General features: G+C 36.2%; 1 protein-coding gene across 2 annotated transcripts in view; it reads left to right on the top strand.

Annotated features, from left to right (window-relative positions):
• Nucleotides 1-20,371, top strand: part of Wars2 (tryptophanyl tRNA synthetase 2, mitochondrial) — an 85,135-nt gene extending 64,764 nt beyond the window's left edge. The window contains exons 4-6 of one of the 2 annotated variants that reach the window (XM_063256353.1): nt 1,626-1,711; nt 18,044-18,162; nt 19,683-20,371. In XM_063256353.1, the coding sequence (XP_063112423.1) occupies nt 1,626-1,711; nt 18,044-18,162; nt 19,683-20,131 (654 nt within the window). In that variant the 3' untranslated portion in view covers nt 20,132-20,371. The remainder of the gene's footprint in view (nt 1-1,625; nt 1,712-18,043; nt 18,163-19,682) is intronic. The other variant, XM_063256364.1, reaches the window with a different exon arrangement.
• Nucleotides 20,372-21,503: the final 1,132 nt, after the last annotated feature.

The following is a 21,503-nucleotide window of genomic DNA, read 5'->3' as shown; positions in this document are numbered from 1 at the left end:
ATTAGATAATTTGTAGTACTTTACATCCATTTATTTTTGCAATTAGATAAATTAATGGTACCATGTCAACACTAATTTCAGTTTCAAGCACCTTTGAGCATATTTTCAGGGCCAGTGCTTTTCTCAGAAGTTGGTCTTCAGAAGCTTTCACATATGCTGCACGGGGAAAAAGAAAAAGAGAAAAAGATCTCTGAAGTGACAATACCTAAATGATGTGGTCTGGATATTTGTATCCCCCTAAAATTTACATGTTAAAGTCTACTCTCCAAAGGTAGAGCCTTTGAGAGATGATCATGAAAGTAGAGCTCTCATAAAAAGTGTAGGAAACTCCAGAGAGATTTTTTTTTTTTCTTCTTCTTCTTCTTCCATTATGAGAGAACACAGAAAGAAAGCAGCGTTGAGGAGCTAGGAAATAGGCCCTTGATAGGCCCTAACTTTGCCTTCAACTAGGAATTCCCAGCTTCTAGAACAATGAGAAATGAATTTCTGTTGTGTATAAGCCACTGAGTATATGATATGATATTTTGTTATAAAAGCCTAGACAGACTAAGATACTAAATAAAATAGTATTGATAGTACTGCAGATTTATTACCTGCCAGGAATTAAAAACAGCATTTTATAACATTCTCTACCATATTTGGGTTTAGGCAAAACTTTAGCTTTTTATCATCATAATCTACCACTGAGTTTGATGCTAAAAACTTTTTATAATAGGAAGTGAATGTTGATTTAATAGGCACTGCTCTCCCTTAAAAATGATTTGAAAGGGACTTCTGAATACTAGTGAATGAGCTGATTTTCTGGAGAATCCCTTGCACAAGTCAGTGATTTCTTATCTGTAGGAAACATGAATTTCAAATCCTAGCCTTGTGTCAGCACATGCTGGTGTCGTCTGTGGTCAGAACTTCAATAACAAACTCTGGTGGTAATTTCTGCAAATCTTTTGTCATGGTAGGTGCTAGAGATATAGCATTTTATATGACAGAGATATAGTCTATTTACAAAGACAATTAAACAAGTAATAAAGTGTGATGCTCTAAGGGCAGGATTCCAATGCCAAGGAGTAGATCTGGTAAGAGCTCATTTGCTCATCTCCAAATGAACTTGCATAATCTTTACTTGTTAAAAATGACGAACTAGCCTTTTTTATAGGCATTGTGATAAGGGTGATCCTAAGTCATGTTAACTTCTTGAAGGTCATTTTCATAATAATTTCTGACCTTATCTGTGAAATATGGACTTTGTCTGACTTAGAAACTAAAAAGTTGCTTTGTCTTTAATAAAATAAATACGAAACAGTGACAGTTCAGGATCTTTTCAGGGGGCAAGTGACCAGAGATATCTTTCAGTGATAGAATGTGTGTGTTGCATGAGCAAGGCCCTGGGCCCAGCATAACTAAATGAATAAATGGATAGATGCATAAATGAATGAAGAGGGGTGAAATAGTCACCTTATCCTTACGTAACATGAAGGCAAGCCTACCAGAAAACAGTTGCTAAAAGGAACTGAGGTTATATGTTATTACAGGTGGCTTCAGATCACACTTGACTTACTTTACAGCTTCTTAATTGAACAATATAATTAGGTCCAACTCAGATTTCTTCCCCTCTTCATTCCCCACAGGTGAAGACTGCCCAACAGAAACATCATGGAATGATGGGTCTGCTCACATACCCAGTACTCCAGGCTGCTGACATTCTATCCTACAAGTAAGAAGAAAGACCACCTCTGGTCTCACGCACTTGGGATAACAAGAGTGTTTTAACTCATAAAACAAACGGTTGATCCATAGGGCAGGGAACAGACAGTGGTCTATGGGGCAAGGGACAGATAGGATCAGACCTGTGAATCAGTTTGTGTATTCCTTAGTGATAGGAACTAAATCATGCATATATGTTTTAATGAGAAAATAGTAACATTAAGAGCTAACACTTAAGTATCACATGTTATGTATTTGAAAATGTTGTTAAAGCTTCATATACATTAATCCAGACAACAGCCTTGTAAAATTTACACTATTAGTATCCCAGTTCTACAAACAAGGAAACTGAGGCACAAAATAGTTAATACTGGGCCCAGAGTCATGTAGCTTGCAAAAGTTAGAGCCAGGCTTTGAGTCCCAGAAATCTGAGTACAAATTTACTCCCAAGCACTATGCCATATATGTTCCCTCGGGCTATGCTCTTAAGCACCATGTCAAATATATTTCTTAAGTCTATGCAGACTATATTTCTATCAGGCTATATTTCTTCAGGCTATATTTCTATTCACTCTATGCCATATGTATTTCTGTAGTAACAGTTAAACTTTAACAGTTTTGAATGTTGATTTCCTGCATAATCTGGATTACAGAACAATGCTATTCAATAGGATTTGCTATGATAAGGAAATGTTTTACATCTGTACTTTCTAATGCTGTCAACACTAGCCACATGTAGCTAATGAGCCTTTGGAATGTTTTAGTGTTCCTGTCTGACTGAAATTTTTATTTAACTTTCTTAGCTGGATATAGTGATGCACACCTATAATCCCATAACTTGGAATGCTGAGGCAATAGGATCCACCAAGTTTGAAGCCAGCCTAGACTATATAATAAATTCAAGACCAGCCTGAACCACATAGCAAGACCCTGTCTTAAAAAAACGTAAAAAAAAAAAAAAAAATATATATATATATATATATATATATATATATTTCACTTTAATTAATTGAAATGTAAAGACCCACCTGAAACTAATTAATGACTCCTGTATTAGACTATCTGTTGAGAATAAATTTTTGAAAAGAATATACATTAACTCCCTATGATCCTGGACCCATAATCCATCATTTCGCTACTGCTTATGGGCCTCAAAAATATACCCCTGTACTCCATTGTGCTGCCCTGGACTTCTGATCTCATCCCTGTCTAATTTTTTCCTGCTCTCCCCTCATCTGCTTCCCTTAACCCCATTTCACTTTCTGGAGATCAAACCTCCTAGTCAGTGTGCACTTACAACCTTAGCCTCCTTATATGAACGCTTGGAGTGAGGGCAGAGGGACGAGGACTCCAGGAATTCCATTTTCACCTCTTTCTGCTAAGATCACGAGAATTAGAATTCTTTGCATGTAAATCTGATAGTGCTATGAAAATGACAATATCTTTATTTCAATGAAGGAACCAAAACTCTTAGGCAGTTATGATGGAAACGATCAGGAGCGTAGCTGCTTAGCTGTACAAATAGGGACTTCACATGAGTCCATGAGGCATGTTTTTAATTCTGATTATAACACATGAAAGGATTTTGTACCTGTTATATTAACTTAAATACTGGACTCTTGATACCACTTAACATTTTAAGAAGACTTTTTGATTTTTCCTGGGAAATATAGAATATTTTTGTCTAACAGATAACAAAAGTAATCCAATAATGCATTTCCTAAGGAAGGAAAATACTTACTTTAAAATTCTGTAAAAATTCTGATGATTGTAGTTGTAAAATAGGGTTAATTATTCTGTATGAGATTATTAGAATTAAAATGAAATGTGGGTAAAGAAGTGCTATTTCTGGAAGCTGTTACTTTTTATGATTGTTAATAATTATATCTTTGATGATTGCAATTTTATATGTAATTCTGATTTTAAAGACTACTGCTTTACAGAAACAAAAACTGAGTCTTTTCATGAGGCCAATATGAAAAAACACAGGCATAGTGATTTCCATGATAGTTTAGGAGCTATAGCAGAAGAGTTCTCTGAGTTCAGGTCTGAAAAAGAGTAACTTTTAACAAAAAGAAATGCTCTCTTCATGTTACCATGAAGTATGGAGTGGAGATTAGCTTAAAGGAACGTCTTCAGTTCCTTTGTTTACAGATATTGACCATAAGGTTGAGCACCAGTGTCCAGTCAGCACACAGAGGAGCATCAGAGCATACTCAGTGGTTTGCTGAGGTTAGTGGTAGACCAGTAGCGGTGTTAGGAAACAAAACTATCACATAAAACAGCCAGAACAATACAATATCACAGTATAGTGTCACATGGTGAATGCAATAGGTCCACTTTCTCTGCAAGAGGTGCATTCCAAGATTCCCAGGGGATTCCTTGGACCATACAGGTACCATGTTTTTTCCAATACATACTGTATTTGTCAGTTTTCCATCCCTATAACGAAATACCTAAAAAAAGAAAATTAACTTACAAAGAATTTTTGCCTCACAATTTTGGAAGTTCCTGCCCAAGACAGGACAGACTCATTGCTTTGGGCTTCTGTGGATGCCAGATGATAAAGAATGGAACCAAGTTGCTTAGCTCATACCCAGAAAACAAGAGAAGAGAAGATAAAGGGGAAGGGGTGTCCCACAATTCCTTGCATGCACGTGGTACAGTGACTTAATCAGACTGTAAGGCCCACCTCCTAAAGATCTGCAGTACCACCCAGTAGTACCACATTGGGACCAGGACCTTTACATATGAAAATGTGCAGCAAACGTATCCATACAATAACACATATATCCCTATGGTCATTTTAAACATATAAATAACACATCATAGGAAACAAACAGTAATAACATAAAAGTTATCGTACTGTACTCAAATGAAAGTTATGTCAATGTGAATTATCTCAAAATACCTTGTACATATCCTTCTTTTGAGAATGTGAGATAATACAATGCCTACAGGATAGAACAAAGGAAGTAAATGACAAAGTATGTCACATACCTGAGAAGTGGGCCATAACTTTTGCAGTTTGAGGCATGGCAGTAAAATTGGCACATATTTCATTTTCTTTCCCCATAATTTCTCAGGTAGAAGATATGTACTTACAAATATTAACAAATTCAGCATATGATTCTTTTATTTTCCTTAAGAACTTTCATATTTTCACTTAGTTTCTCTTTGGCATTTCTAAATTGCCAGCATCGTTATCCTTGTGCTTTAGTGATCATATTAAGGTCAGGGCTAGTGAACATAAGCATTGTGACACTGCAGCAGATAATGTGATGACCTAGATGACTCCCAAGCAATTAATGGAATGAGTGTGGACAAAGGGATGTTTCATATGCTGAGCAGAACAGATCTGTGGGCCAGTGTAAGATTTCATCATACTGCTTAGAACAACATGCACATCAAAACTTATTTATTTCTGGAAATTTCCATTTTATACTTTTGGACCATAGTTGATCCCAAGTAACTGAAATTGAAACCATGGATAAGGGGTAACCACTGTATATTTTTATCAATTTCCTAAAATATAATTTATCAGAATGTTAAAATACTATAGTTCTCTAACCTATCAAGTACATCAATGGGATAAAGCTTAGGGTGTTATAAGCAAATTACATGTAAGTTGCTATCATTCAGTGTAAAAGCAATCCAAAAATTTTAGGCAGTAAGAGGCAATTTTAAAAGGTTGACATTGGCAAAAATAGCTTAAGATCTCAAAACATGTATTGCATGCTGCCCTATTTATTACAGAGCCTGAGGTTATAAATGTCTTTTTATGTTATATCAAACAATAAGTGTTTCAGATATGGTGGGTAATCCTTAAAAGTGTTCTCACTGTCACTTAATATCAGGATTCTCACATAAAAATGTTTAATGTTTCCAGGGGTACACATTTCTTTTTAAACCTTAACTTTGTCTCAGCCAACTGCCGTAGCAAAGGAATTCCCATGTTGTAAATATTCCTTTAACTTTTACTGATCTATCTGGTGGTTGGAATATGTTCTAAGAAGGGCATAAGATACTTTTTTGCTTATCTTCAAAAGGAAGCTAGTAGTGGTAGAATTCCTCAAGACATGTTTTTTTAGAATTTGTTCAAACAAACAGATAAAAATGTTTTCCTAGGGGCTGGGGGTTTAGCTCAGCGGCATAAGTACCTGCCTTGCAAGCAGGCAGTCGTGAGTTCAATCCCTGGTACCGATAAAAAGGAAAAAGGCAAAAAAAAAAAAAAGTTTTTCTATAAAACTGTAGAGTAAATATAAAATGATATTCAAGATGACTGCTGTCTTTTTTTATTTAAAGAAAAAAAAAGACAAAACAAAAAAGAGTAGAGGTAATACATAGTTTCAAAGAGAAATATTAATACTAAGATATTACTAGTTGATGACTTATATATTGTCCTCTTAGAAATAGTTATTGAAGTTACAAAATCAAAGGCGGACAGATACTCAGACATTCACAATGCAAACCATTCTGTTCAATGATCTAATGAAAACCTAGTAATATGGTCTTCTGTCTTACACACTTAAACTTACATACAGTTATATCCTTTAGAGCACTTTCCCTCCCTTTCACTTTCACAATTTCTGTTATACATTTTGGACTTTAATACTCTTTCAGTTTTTTACTGTTTTTTTTTACACTAGAAAGATAGTGTGATATTTAAAAATGTGGGTCTTATTTCAGTTATGAGGATAGTGTTGTCTCCATTTACTTATAAAGGCCTCGAAATCATCCTTTTTATAGCTGAGTAATATTCCATGGTATAAAAATACCACATCTTTTTCATCCATTCTGTAGTTGATAGGCATTTTGGTTGTTTCCAAGATTTAGCTATTATAAATTATGCTGCTATAAATAAATATGGGTGCACATACATCACTGTGACATAATCTTTTCCATTTTGGGGGGAATGTACCCAGGAGGGGGATAGCTGGATTGAATGGAATTTCCAATCTTTTGAGGAATCTCCATATTTATTTCCATAATGGGTGCACCAGGCTACATCCCACCAACAGTGGAGAAGTGTTCCTTTTTCCCCACATCCTCACCAACATTTTTTTTTTTTTTTTTTAATCGGGATCAAACTCATGACCGCCTGTTTGCAAGGCAGGTGCTTATGCCACTGAGCTAAATCCCCAGCCCCTATCACCAACATTAATTATCAATTGATTTCTTGATGGCAGCTACTCTTTCCTGAGTGAGATGAAATCTCAATGCTATTTTAATTTACATTTCTTGAATGATCAGTAATTGTGAACATTTCCTCATGTATTTATTCACCATTTGTATATCTTCAGCTGAGAAATGTGTGCTCATCTCAGAAGCACACATTGGAAAGGGTCTTTGAATTTGGGGGGCTTGATTTTTTCAATTCTTTATATGTTCTGAATATAAGTACTTTGTCTGAGAGATTGTCAGCTATAATTCTTTTCCATTCTGTGGGGTTTTCTTTTCATTTTGTTGGTGATTTCTTTTGAAGTGCAAAAACTTTTTAATAATATGAGATCCCAGTTGTTGATTCTTTGAAGCATTTCCCATGCAGTTTGCATTTTGTTCATGAATTTTCTGCCTACTCCTAAGTCTCCAAATTTCCCACCTACCTTGTCTTCCAATAGATTTAGTGTTTCTGTTTTAATATTTAGATCTCTGATCCACATTTAGTTTAGTGTATGGTGACAGGCATGGTTTAGTTTCAGTCTTTGGCATGTGGAAAGCCAATTTTTCCAACACCATTTATTAAAGAGGCTATCCTTTTTCCAGTGAACATGTTTAACATCTTTGTCAAAATAAGGTGGCTGAGTGTCTTCATAGTTGTGTTTGCATCTTCTGATCTGTTCCATTGGTCCTCAGGTCTATTTCTTTGCCAGTACCATGCTGATTTTGTCACTGTGGCTTTGTAGTATAATTTCAAGTCAGGAATTGAGATGCCTCCTGCCTTGCCTTTGTTGCCCAGAATTTCCTTTGCTATTCTAGGTTTCTTCTGTTTCCATATTAATTTTAGAAATGTTTTCTCTAGATCTGTAAGGTATATTAGTGGTATTTTGATTAGGATTGCATTAAATCTGTATAACAGTTTTGGGAGTATGGCCATTTTTACAACATTGGTTTTTCCTAACCAAGAGCAAGAAATATCCTTCCATTCTAATACCCTCTTCAATCTCCTTTTTTAGAGTACTATAATTTTCAGCATATAGGTCTTTTACATTCTTGGTTAGGTTGATTCCTAGATATTTCATTTTTTTAGGTGCTATTTGTGAAAGGCAATATTTCCATAAGTTCTCTCTCAGTGAGTTTGTTGTTTATGTACAAGAATGCTATTGATTTTTGAGTGTTGACTGTATATCCAGCTACGCTGCTAAATTTATTACCTCTAGTAGTCTTTTAATGGAGTTTTTTGGGTCTTCTATATAAAGTATCATGTCATCGGCAAATAATGATAATTTAACTTCTTCTTTCCTATTTTTATTCCTTTTATTTCTGTCTTGTCTGATTGCTCTGGCTAATATTTCCAGAACTATATTGAATAGGAGTGGTGATAGTGGACATCCTTTTCTTGTTCCTGATTTTAGAATGAGGACTTTCAGTTTTTGCCCATTTAGTATAATGTTGGCTGTTGGTTTGTCATAGATGGCCTTTATAAGATTGAGATAGACACCATGTATTCTGACTTTCTGAAGAGTTTTATCATGAACAGGTGTTGGACTTTATCAGAAGCTTTTTCTGCATCTATTGAGATGATCATGAGATTTTTGTTTTTGGCTCTGTTGATGTGGTGTATTACATTTATTGATTTGAGTATGTTAAACCAATGACTGCTATCTTAACCATCCCCTGCTGTATGTAATTCCACAATTAAGCATAGACATGAGGTAGACTTCTGAATGTTCTGTAAGGGAAACAGTCTGATAGTTCCCTCCTGTCTGGTCTGGGGCTGGACCACTTATGCACTTATGGATGTTTTTTATTTGTTTCAGATATTTCCAGATTTTCAAAAGGTTATAGCTAGAATATCTATGAATATTTACATTATATATGTAGATAGGTGATAGGCTGACAAATGAAATGTGAATGAAATACTTATAAATTTTTTTCTGCTAGTAAATCTGTGTGGCCTTTTCATAAAACAGTGATGCAAATCAAGTACAGATTTAGTATTTGCTTTCGTTAAAATCAGCATTAGAATGAGTGGCATGGTTGGCCAGACAACAAACACAAAGGGAAGGAGTAGAAATGGAGCCTTCTAGATAGACTTACAAAGGGTTTATGTAACTGTTTTGGTAAAATGTGATAATTAACTCAGGAACAGAAACCATCTTTTCCTAAAAGCAAATAACAGATATTTGAAGAAAGGTAAAATATTCTAGACTAGCATGTGCTCACTTTTATTTCATATGGCTTTACTCATCTAAATGCCTAATTTCAAATAACTGAGTGTATATTGAGTGTCTCTCTTGTTCTCTTTCCACACACACATATACACACGGTTTTTATTTGTATTCAACAAGTATTTGTTCACTACCTATGGTTAAAGGCAGTACCTATGACCTCGAGGGAAAGAGAAGGAAGAATTAACGATGGGCTAAGTAATAGTTGCCATGCAACATAATAGCTGCTACACGCACATTATGTATTTCAATCTTAGCTCTGTAACGTAAGGATGATACTATTATCCCTATTTGACGGATAAATCACATTTCAGGCAAGAATTGCTGAATTTACTCATAGTTATGAGAGTGATTGCATCAACTAATCAGATTATTGTCTTCAAAAATTTGAACAGAAGCATAGAAGAACAGAATAAGGTTGTGAAATCAAAATCTGAAGTAACGTAGGAAAATAAGGAACAGAGGCCTCAAGAAACTACGAATAAGTGAACACCAAACTGTGTTAGTTACCCTTCCAGGAATGTGATAAAATACATGAGATAAATCACCTATTAAATCAATTTAAGAGAGAAAAAGGTTTACTTTTGCTCATTGTTCAGAAGATTCATCACATAGTCCTTGGCCTTGTAACTGTGGGCTGTGATGAGGAATTACATAATAACAGATTACACAGAGGAGCAAAGCTGTTCATCTCATTTCAGCCAGGAAGTAAGAATATGTCAGGGGCCAGGTCCTTTTGTCCCCTTCAAGAGCAGACCCCTAGTGACCTGACCTCCGCCCTGCTAGGTCATTGCTAAAAGGCTCTACTCCCCTCAATAGCATCACCAGCTGACACCATGTCTTCAACACAGGGCCTTTAGAGGACATTTAAGATCCAAACCGTAACACAAACCAAACCCTAAACAAAGAGTATAGAGAGTAAAATGACTGGCCCCAAACTCCTAACTGGTAGAGTACAAGTAGAGATGGGTCATTGTGATGTCTGTGGATCAGACTACCGATTCTAAAAATAAGCTTTGTAAGAGCTGATACTAGGTATTTAAAGTTCCTAACACTGGTTTGAGGAATTCCAGTTCTTGAACTACATCTATTCTTTGAGGGACCTGAACTTTTATGAGATCATGAAAGCTACTGCCTAAACTCTGTTTGTCTGGTCTGACAACTACCCACATATTTGCTCACACTGCCTCAGAAATCATTTTTTCTTTCTTTCTATTGGGCAAGTACCACACTAAATTAAACTTCTACTGAAATGCCATCTGGGATAAGTAGTTCTCAGACTAGCCCCTGAAAACCAGAAGACAGCATAGAAAGGAGAGAATTGTGGCAAGATGTTGAACAATCCAGGTCACTCACCAAAAAGGAGTGTAAAGCTATTCATACAGTTTAAGGAGAAAGTGAATTTGATATGACTTATACTTTTCAAAAGCTAATTGATTAAAATGTAGAGAATGAGTTATAGGAAGAGAAGAATAGCTGAACAGTCTACTCAGAAGCTGTTTCACACGGACCATGTTATGGCAATGAAGAGGATGAGAAACAGCCAAATGTAAGGGACTCTGAGGAGGTCACACTGACAGGACTCCATCCTGACCTCAATGTGTACGAGGGTGGGGCTTCAGCAGTGAGAGCACTTTTCTCATGCAACTGAATTGATGGTGTTGTCATGCACTGAGATGGGGGACCCCAAAAGAGGAATAGTTAAAGGAATTTGTGGCTCTATTCAGTATCTTCCCTTGAAGAAGTTTAAAAACTTTGTAATCTCTCTCATAACACCCACCCCAAGCCTTTCACGTTGTGTGTTTTCTCTAGATTACTAAATTAGATTCATTATAGCAAATCCAGTGAGCCAGCAGTGAGGAAGAATCAATGCTTTATGACAGGAAAGACACACTAGCCCCTGTCTTACCTATGCAGGGTCCAGGAGGCAGTGCTGAGAACTCACATAGCCTAGCAATTGACAGGGGCCACGGGGGAGAGAGTCAATCTCTGCAAGCAAATATTTGTCCGCCGTGATTATTTACCTGGACACTAATTCTGCCAGAGAGGTGGGGTACATCCCAAGTAAACTAGATGCAATAAGAAACTAAATGAAAGAAAAAATGATTTAGTCACCAAAGAAAAAGATCAGACGCATTATTATGTGACAGAGGTTGTAACAATCAAAATTATGAAAGACTTTTGCTTTATGATGTGCCTCAAAGCAGAGTCAGGGTAAGAGAAAAAAAGAATAGACATATTAATATGGATAGCATTATGTTGCGTGTAAGTTTTTAAAGAACAGCACTAAATTATCTGAAGTGAAAGGAAGACTGAGGGGAGAGGTTGAAAACGTGAAGAGAATAAGCCCCGTAAGTGAGTAAAATCAAAGACAGACTGAATTAATACAGAGTGTAAACTCAGTGGATGAGAAGTAAACGCCAAAATAAATTGCAGGAGGTGAAAGGAGCAGCAGGAGCAGAGGGAGGAAATACCAGAAACAAACAATGAAAGTCAGATGCAAAAGCCACGTGAAGCAATAAGACCAGTTGAAACACTTTAAAAATGTTTAATCCTTTTTTTCAAAAATCAAAACCCCACAGAACTGTAAGAAAAAGACAAGGATCCCACATAAGGCAAGATACACTTAGCGTCATTACGAAAACTAAATGTGTTTTCTGTTTAGTTTGGTTGCTTTGTGAATCTGGAACCATTTTGACATGTGGAAATATTCATTTTGATGTGCTTAAAGTGTATTGATTATGGTAATTGTTTTTTCTGTGTTAGTTGCAGTCCATGGTGATTTCCTACGGGCTACTGTAATTGCTTTTTAACCTGCTCTGATGGCTAATTTGGTTTGGGGCAGTCAAAATGATCTCTGCATGTCAGCTCACTATAATTACCAGACAGCAATAGCAAGATCCAGCCAAAGGAGAAACTTACAAAAGTAGCACTCATTCATGTATACCTCAGAGAGGTGCACTGTAGTCTTTCGCAAGGTACTGAAGAGAGGAAAAAATAAGCGTTTTTGTTTGTATCATTTATTAGCTGTGACTTTTTGCCCCTGGCTGTGTAGATATGACCCTCACAATCATTTAGTAGGAGTTCTTATAGCATTTTAGGATCACCTGACTGAGTATGTGAACTGGCAGTTTGAAGTATATTTTGCACCCATTTCACGGCTGCTTCCCAGCACTGAGATCATCTCTGAGATTTTCTGTTGATAATTGTGTATATATAGTGAGTCAACTATCAAGAAGAAAAATTATCTTATTTGAAAAAAATTGCAGTATACCAGCATTAAGATCCCTTATAGTATCTTCCTTTTACCAGCTCTTCTTTATTATTTCAGGTAGAAATAAATATATATGTCAGTAGCTAGTGTTTACCGAGCTCTATCATTTGCTGTGCTTTTCATTTTTTAAAGAATTGTGTGTGTTCAGCACCATTTTGATCCCCTTGATTCAGGGTATGAAGACTTAGAAAGGGTGAGAATCTTGCAGTGGCAGCTTAATTGCTTCTTTTTTTTTTTTTTTTTTTCAGAACAGAACAATTTAAGCAACAAAGTATTTCACCACAAGAGAACCTGATACAACGATAGCTACCATAATGTCTCTTTCCTTGAAATAATTGAGCATACCTTCATATACAATAGTATAAAATATAACAAAGTAGTATAAAACCATTAAAGAGAATGGAAGTATTTCAGGGCATTCAGAACCAAATAACAGAAAATGAACAATGGTTACTATATTATTTCATTGTCCATAAAAAATTTATTTATACTACCACACATGATAAAATCCAATAAGATACTACATGATAGAACCAATGGAAGCAGAAGAACAAAAGTATGGTAGGACTTCAAAACAAGATGATATTAAATCAGCGCTGGCTTTTATGTCTTCTTTTCTTCAAAATAGCTGTTCATACCATCACAGATAATAAACCTAGGATAAAACCATTCCAACTAATGAATGGAAACGTTATAAGGCTTCAAAGCAATGTAATGGGGAATCATGATTACCATAAACTTTTATGTACTCTTACCATTTCTAACACTAGGGAGACTATGTGGTATTTATACATGTGAGTTTGATTTATTTCACTTATGAGTATGGTCTCGAGTTGCCTCCATTTATTCATAAATATCTCAATGTGATCATTCTTCATAGCTCAGTAGTACTCCATTGTATAAAAATACTACAACTTTTTTATCCATTCTTCAGTTGTTGGACACATAAGTTGTTTCTTAGCCTGAGCTATTACAAATTGTGTGGCTATAAACATGGATGCACATATATCACTATAGTGTGATGTTTTCAGTTCTTCTGGGAATATGCCTAGAAGTGGTATAGCTGGATCAAATGGGACTTCCAATCCAAGCCTTTTGAGAAATCTCCAGAATGACCTCCACAGTGTTTGCCAGTCTACAATCCCACCAACAGGGCAGGAGAGTTCTTTTTTCCCCACAGCCTCTCTAGCATTTGTTGTGGGCAGTTTTCTTGATCCTGGCCATTCTTTCAGGAGTGAGATGGAATCTCAGTATGGTTTTAATTTGCATTTCTCTAATGACTAATGATGATGAAGATTTTTTCATGTATTTATTTGCCATTTGTATTTCTTCATCTGAGAACTGTGGATTCATCTCAGATGCCTATTTTTGGATTGGGTCTTTGAATTTCAGGGGTTTGATTTTTTAATTCTTTATATGTTTTAGACAGAAGTCCTTTGTCTGAGGGACAGTTCACTAAGATTTTTTCCCAGTTTGTGAGTTTTCTTTTCACTATGCTAGAGATTTCTTTCAACATGCAGAAACTTTTTAATAAGGCATGATCCCAGGTATTGATTCTGGGAAGTATTTCCCAGGAGGTTTGATTCCTGTTTATGAATTCTCTACCTACCCTTATGTCTTCAAGAATTTTACCCAATCTGTCTTCCAACAGTTATAGTGTTTCTGTTTTAATATTCAGATCTTTGATCCATTTAAATTTTAGTTTAGTACGTGGTGATAGACATGGGTCTAGTTTTAGTTTTTGGCATATAGAGAGCCAGTTTTTCCAGTACCATTTGTTAAAGAGACTGTCATTCTTCCATTTGGCCCCTTTATCAAAGATAAGGTGGATGAGTGTGTTTGTAATTGTGGTTGTATCTTCTGATCTATTCCATTGATCTTCAGCTCTGTTTTTATTCCAGTAATATGTTGATTGCTTCGTAGTATAACTTCAAGTCAGGGACTGTGATGCTTCCTGCTTTGCCTTTGCTGCTTAGAACTGTCTTTGCTATTCTAGGTCTTTTCTAATTCTAATGAATTTTAGGAATGATTTCTCTAGATATATGAAGTATGTTGATTGTATTTTCATTGGGATTGTGTTGAATCTATATAACAGTTTTGGGAGAATGGCCATTTTCACAATGTTTATTCTTCTTATCCATGAACAAGGGATGTCTTTCCGTTTTCTGATTTTGATTTCTTTTTCAGGGTGTTATAATTTACCCTCTCTAGATCTTTTACTTCTTTCATGAGATTAATTCCTAAGAATTTCATTTTTTGGATGCTAGTTTGAAGGGTGTGGCTTCTCTTATTTCTCTTTCAGTGATTTTGTTGTTAGTGTATAGGAATGCTATTGATTTTTGAGTATTGATTTTGTATCCAGCTACATTGCTCAATTTATTTATTATATCTAGGAGTCTTTCAATGGAGTTTTGGGGTCTTCTATGTAGAGTATCATGTCATCTGCAAATAATGATAATTTAACTTCCTCTTTTCCTATCTTTACCCCTTTTATTTCTCTCTCTTGTCTAATTGCTCTGGCTAGTAATAGGAGCAGTGATAAGGGATATCATTGTCTTATGCCTGATTTTAAGGTAAAGGCATTTAGTTTTTTGGCCATTTAATATGATGCTGGCTTTTGGTTTGTCATAGATGGCCTTCAGTTTCAGTCAGTGAGTTTCATTTTGTATTAGATGGATTTCTTGTAGACAGCATATGATTGGATGTTGTTTCTTGATCCATTCTGCCAGTCTGTTTCTTTTAATTGATGAATTGAGACCATTTTAACTGTCATATGCTGGTTTATTGTTGACATGTTATCTTTCTGATGCTGCATCTTTATCCTTACATTCAGTTTAGTTGTTTGCCTTGCTTAGTGATTTTTTTCCTATGTGTATCTAAGCTGTCTTTCAGTATTCTTTGCAGGGTTTGCTTGGTGATCACGAAGTTCTGCAGCTGTTGTCATGGAAGTGTCTTATTTTTCCATCCCTTTTGCAGGACAGTTTTGCAGAGTACATCAGTCTGTGTTGGAAATCATTTTCCTTTAGGATCTGAAATTCTTCACTCCATGCATTTTTTTACTTCATTGTCTGTGTTGAGAAGCCTGCTTTGATTCTAATAGGTTTTTCTTTATAGGTGATCTGTCTCTTCTCTCTAACAGGTTTTAATATTCTGTTCTTACGTTGAATTTCCGAGATGGTGATTATTATCTGTCTAGGTGTAGTTTTATTTGGTTATGGTTATTTGGAGTTCTATATGCTTCACTAATCTTAATGTCAGTTTCCATTCTCATATTTGGCAAATTTTCAGCTATTCTCTAAATATCCTCTTGATATTGTTTGTGTTATCCACTTCTTTTTCATTTATCCCTATCAATCTTATGGTTTTTTTTTTTTTTTTTTTGCATCATCTTGCAGCTGTTGAATTATTGCCTGATTTCTTATTTTTAAAAGATCTTTCCTTTGCTGTTCACTAGCTACAATCTTGTCTTCGCGGTCTGAAATTCTGTCTTCACTTTCGTTGAGGCAGCTTTCGTTTGACAGCTTTCAATGGAATTTTTCATTTCCTGTGTATTTCTTTGAATCTACCTCATTCATTCTGTTTGTTTCTTATATTGTTCATCTAGGGATTCTATTGTTTTGTTGTTCTTCTAATTTTTTAACTGTATCTTCTTTAGATGTGTTCAGCATCTCTTTCATTACTTTTATCATTTCTTCTTTTACCTTGGAGATTATTTCTTGTTTGAATTCCTTAGAGCTTCCTGAAGTTGCTTCTTTATTTCAGTTGCTATTATTTCAGGTGTATGGCGTATATTTTCTTCTTTGTACATGGCTCGTAGGCTTTTGTGGGTTGGGCTGCAGGTTTGAGATTGCATTTTGGTCTTTCGTTTCATCATTTTCCTATATTTCTGTGTTTCAAGTGTTTTTCCATGGCTTCCCCTGCACGTGTTAGAAATCATCTCTTATGCCCTCAGCTCCTGGGACTGAATGGAGGTTGCTGAGTGTGGTCCAATTAGGCCCTCAGGCCTTCTCATGTCACCTCCAGTATTCTAGGAAGCTGGGCGGGGACCTAACCACTGTGGATGATGGTCCAAAGCTCTCTCTGGGCGAGAACCAATTTACTGGAACTTCACGTGCTCTCAACTTCCCTGATTGAAAAAGGTCACTGGGTGTAATCTAGTCAGGCTGCAAAACCTCCCAAGCCTAGTCTAGTGTGGCTGGAAGCTGGACGGGTCTTTGACCTCTGGGAGTGATGAATGTTAAACTCTCCCGGAGCTCTGATGGTGTGCAGGAACTCACCCCTGCAGGCAAACCTCTTCCCTGGATTGAAAGGTCACTGGTCCTGGTCCAGGCAGGCTTGAAACCTCAGAGTCCAGTCTAGTGTGGCTGGAATCTGGGTGGGTCATTCATCACTTGGAACGATGATCTTGAAGTCTCCTAGAGCTTGGGATGGTGTGCAGGAACTCACCTCCTCTGAAGCCCAGTTCCCCATATTGAAAGAAGGTCACTGGTCATGGCCCAGACAGGCCCAAAACCTGAAGAGTCCAGTGTAGTGTGGCTGGAAGCTGGATGGGTCTTTGACCACTGGGAGCGATGATCTTAACCTCTCCTGGGGCTTGAGATGGTGTGCAGGAACTTTTAATTGCTTCTTTCACAGCAGTAATATTAAATTTCTTTGATCAAGGAAGTATGACCACTTATTAGCTGTATCATCAAATATAAACTTGCCAGCCAAGTATTAAATACATACTTAAAATCACCTGACTCTACCCACCCTAACACTTCAGTACAAAGTTTTCCCCACCAAGGCTACTTTATAATGCTTAATTCTATTGTTATTTGGAATACCTCATCATGATCTGACCCAGCAAATTTCATATATGAAATTAAAGTACTTATAAATTCCCTATATTCTGATTTTTTGTTTTTCATATGTTTAATAAAGTAAAGTGTTACAGATAAACTTGAGATCTCCTTTGTTCCTTTCTTCAGACCCATGTCTTAACCTCAGGCCCATGTTCTCTGGAAGTAGCTATCACATAGATTTGAGGAGGTGTTTTCACTCCTGTAAGTTTTTATACCAACTTTCTTCATCCCACATCGTTTTTAACTTCCAGTTACATTGTACTTGTAGATTTTGTTCATTTCCTTTCCCTACAGCATATTAATTGTCCTGTGATGGCAATTTACTTAAAACTTAAGTATATTCCAAAAAGATCGTTAGTTATTCCCTGTGTGCCAAGGAGGAAACATTCTTGCCTGAAGAGCTGAGCTTTCTGCTATTTTTGATTCTAAGTTGGGAACGTGGTGTCTTTCAACTGTGAGCCACTGCTCCAAGGTAAAAAGTACTTAACTAAGCCTGGAATAATATTCCCTGACTGGATGAGAAAACAAAGTGACTTTAAAATGCAATTATGGGTACAGCATATGCTATTGAAAATCCCATTCATCCTCCCCAGCAAGGTCCTATCACACTGGTGTTGATGGCTGTATTTCTCTGCTGTGGAAGAAACAAAACAGAATAGACAAATGGCTATTAACTATTCATCTGATACACACATAAAGAATTGGTTCTCAATGTTGGTGAATATTTGTTGAACATCAGTAGTGAAATAGGCACAGGAAGTATAGCTGCTTACAACACTATTTCTTTCTAAGACACAGCCTTGCTGAGCTTTCCTGTCTGTCTTTTATTAAAGGTCCACACACGTTCCTGTTGGAGAAGATCAAGTCCAACACATGGAGTTAGTTCAGGATCTAGCACAAAGTTTCAACAAGAAATACGGTCAGTTCTTTCCAGTACCCCAGTCCATTCTAAGTAAGTAGCAAATGAGATTGTTAAATCATACTTGAAGAGAGGACTGGATAATATACAGAGACTTGGGACTGTTTTGCTACTAAACTTAACTTTCTCACGGACAGTTATAAGGATTTATAGCTCGAATCCTCATTTTTTCATGTAGGACAACTAGACTGCATTGGATTATTGAAAAAGTTAATTAAAACTGTTGAGTTAGCATGAGAGAACAAAAACTAAAAATAATACTTTAATGTATTAAATATGTAATTATGTGTATACGTTATAATTATATATATATATATGTATATTTATACAATATATACTTTTATTTGATGGAGCAGATATCTTTTCCTATAAGATGAATAAAGAAATGAAGGCTTGGCAAATCTTACTTTGTTTACCAATTTGTGTCTACTTAAAATCAGAGTTGGATCCTACACTGAGTTCTTCTGTGTACCTTGCCTTCCTAAATACAATAAAATACGTCATAAGAATGAGAACTGCTGAATAAAGATCTAGATAAAACAAGAGGGAATCAACTAGGTTCACACTCTGTCTACCTAAATGGAGACAGAGAGATGGAATGTGTGTAATGCACCTATTGGATCCGATCTGTCAGCCCCAGCCTTCTGATGCTGTTCAGTCTGTATAACTTCTTCATGACAGGTGCCACAAGTCTCTATCAGAGATCATGGAACCTGAGCACTGTCCATCTTTATTAAGCTGACAGCATTTTAAAGGAGGATAATATGTGCCTAGTGTCAGTTAGAAACAAAAATCCAGTGTGTGTGTGTGTGTGTGTGTGTGTGTGTGTGTGTGTGAATGCATTTAGCTCAATAGCTCACAACAATAAATTCAGAGTACTCCATACATTTAAGTCAACTTTCCTTAGCAATAAATAGGATTTTAATGTTTTGACCTATTATTATTTTACTTATTTAAATTTTATATGTTTCTGTAATGGCCATAAAATAGGCAATTACTAATAATAACGCTGGTTTATTAAGCACAAATTAACATCTTTATTCTAACAGCAATAAACAAGTCACATGTGACTCTCTGTGTGTGTGTGTGTGTGTGTGTGTGTGTGTGTGTGTGTGTATGTAAAACTTACATAATCCTGGATGAGAAAATGGAAGAATTGCCACAGATTGTTAAAATTGATTGAGGAGGGGAGGCAGGAAAGACAGGAAAAGATTACTTGTAATAGGGCAGAAAAGAAGAGGAATAGTTTAAAATATGTACACAACAAAAGCAGAATGACTGACATAATTTTGTGTAAAATTTTACATTTTTATGTGACTGTGTACATTCAAAGATGCTTTAAAATGCACAATGTTAATGTTATCAGGACTGAGATAGTCATTCATACATTACTTGAGTTTCACTATGAGTATTATTTGTATAATCAGGTAAAATAATAATTATTTGATATTCTTGTTGTTTTCAAGATTTATACAGTGACGTTTCTGGTGCTTTGTTTGTTTCATATTTTGTTTTGTTCTGTTTTTTGGCATGTGTGTGTTGGTATTACCCAGCATCTATGAAGAAAGTGAAATCCCTCCGTGACCCTTCTGCCAAAATGTCAAAATCAGACCCTGACAGATTGGCCACTGTCCGGATAACAGACAGCCCAGAGGAGATAGTGACTAAATTCCGTAAGGCTGTGACAGACTTCACTTCTGAGGTCACCTATGACCCTGCTAGACGAGAGGGCGTCTCCAACCTGGTGGCAATCCACGCTGCAGTAACAGGACTCTCCGTGGAGGAAGTGGTCCACCGTAGCATAGGCATTGATACTGCCCACTACAAGCGGGTGGTAGCGGAGGCTGTGATTGAGAAATTTGCTCCAATTAAGAATGAAATCGAAAAACTGAAGATGGACAAGCAATATTTAGAGAAGGTTTTACACACTGGATCAGCAAAGGCCAAAGAATTAGCATATCCTGTGATCCAAGAAGTGAAGAAATTGGTGGGTATTCTATAGGAAGCTTGAAAGTAACCACAAAAGGATCTGTATTTTGCAGTCTGGACACTGTATTAAAGTTAGCTTTCTCCAGTTTCTGCACACACAAATACACACGGAGCTTGGGGCTATTTAAATCATTTAATTTTGTATAGCTTATTATTGGTTTCCTTTAATGAATAAGGTTTTATAGTGTTCAAATAATGTTCCAAATCTCATCAATGAAATATGATCAGAAAATAAAAAATACTAAAGAAGGCATAGCTGTGTGAATCTCCAATGATTTGGGGAATGCTGTTTGATCTGAATGTATCTGTACAAATGTATGGAAGTGAGAAGTAACTTGGGAAGTAGGGTATGATATGTGTTTCCTTCCTTGAGTACTTTAATATATATTAACTTTACCTATCCCAACTCATTTTAAAAGCAGTACTTTGAGGTCTCAGACTTGAAATCCATAGGATGTCATTTGATCCAACTTATATTCAGGTTTTGTTTTACTCACTTCCCTTTCACTGGAATGGAAATACCTGACACTCACAACTTAAAAAAGGAATAGTTTATTTTGATTTATGATTTCTAGAGAATTCATTTCATACTCAGCTGGCTCCAAGGCAGAAGGGGCATAGTAGAAGAACCTGGCAGAGGAAAGTTGTTCATGTCATGCAGGCCAAGAGGTGAGAGAGGAAAAGAAGAGCCAGGAATAAGAATACACCACCAGTGGCCAGCCCCCAACCATACCCAACCTCCTAATAGCATATTTAACTATGGATTGATTAGTGGATGAATCTATTGATGAGTATAGCATTCTATGATGTAATCACCTTCTAAAACATCTCTGAACACACGAGACTTTGGGAGTCTTTCTAAATTCAACCATAACAGATCTCATAGGAACAGGTTGGTTATTATATGGTTTCTCTATCACTGAGATATTGCCTGACTTAATGTATCTAAGCTGCTTGTTTCTCCAGGGGCCACACTGATCATTCCAGCAAATACTTGTTTGATTTTTAATTGAAATATATGGGATACCCTCTTGTGAATATGTTGCATTATTTCAACTTGATTCATTCATTGTAAAAGAATTGTACAGGTTGGGGCTGGGGATTTAGCTCAGCAGCATAAACGCCTGCCTTGCAAGCAGGCAGTTGTGAGTTCGATCCCTGGTACCGATAAAAAGGAAAAAGACAAAAAAAAAAAAAAAAGAAAGAAAGAATTGTACAGGTCTCTGGATTATTATTTTAACTAACCCTTTTTTACCTTTATCTCAGTTTAGGGAAGAGGTATTGTCATTCTCATATGCAGAAAGTGAAACTCAGGGAGCACAGTTAGCTCATAGAGTAAGAAGCAAATCCAGAAGTAAAACCTTTACTCCTTGAGGAAGTAGTAT

Source organism: Cavia porcellus, unplaced genomic scaffold (genome assembly GCF_034190915.1).
Source record: "Cavia porcellus strain 051 isolate PalLab524CR breed Dunkin Hartley unplaced genomic scaffold, mCavPor4.1 scaffold_1, whole genome shotgun sequence".
NCBI lineage: Eukaryota > Metazoa > Chordata > Mammalia > Rodentia > Caviidae > Cavia > Cavia porcellus.
The sequence above is the reverse complement of the archived record's forward strand: the minus strand, read 5'-3'. Positions and strand labels throughout refer to the sequence as shown.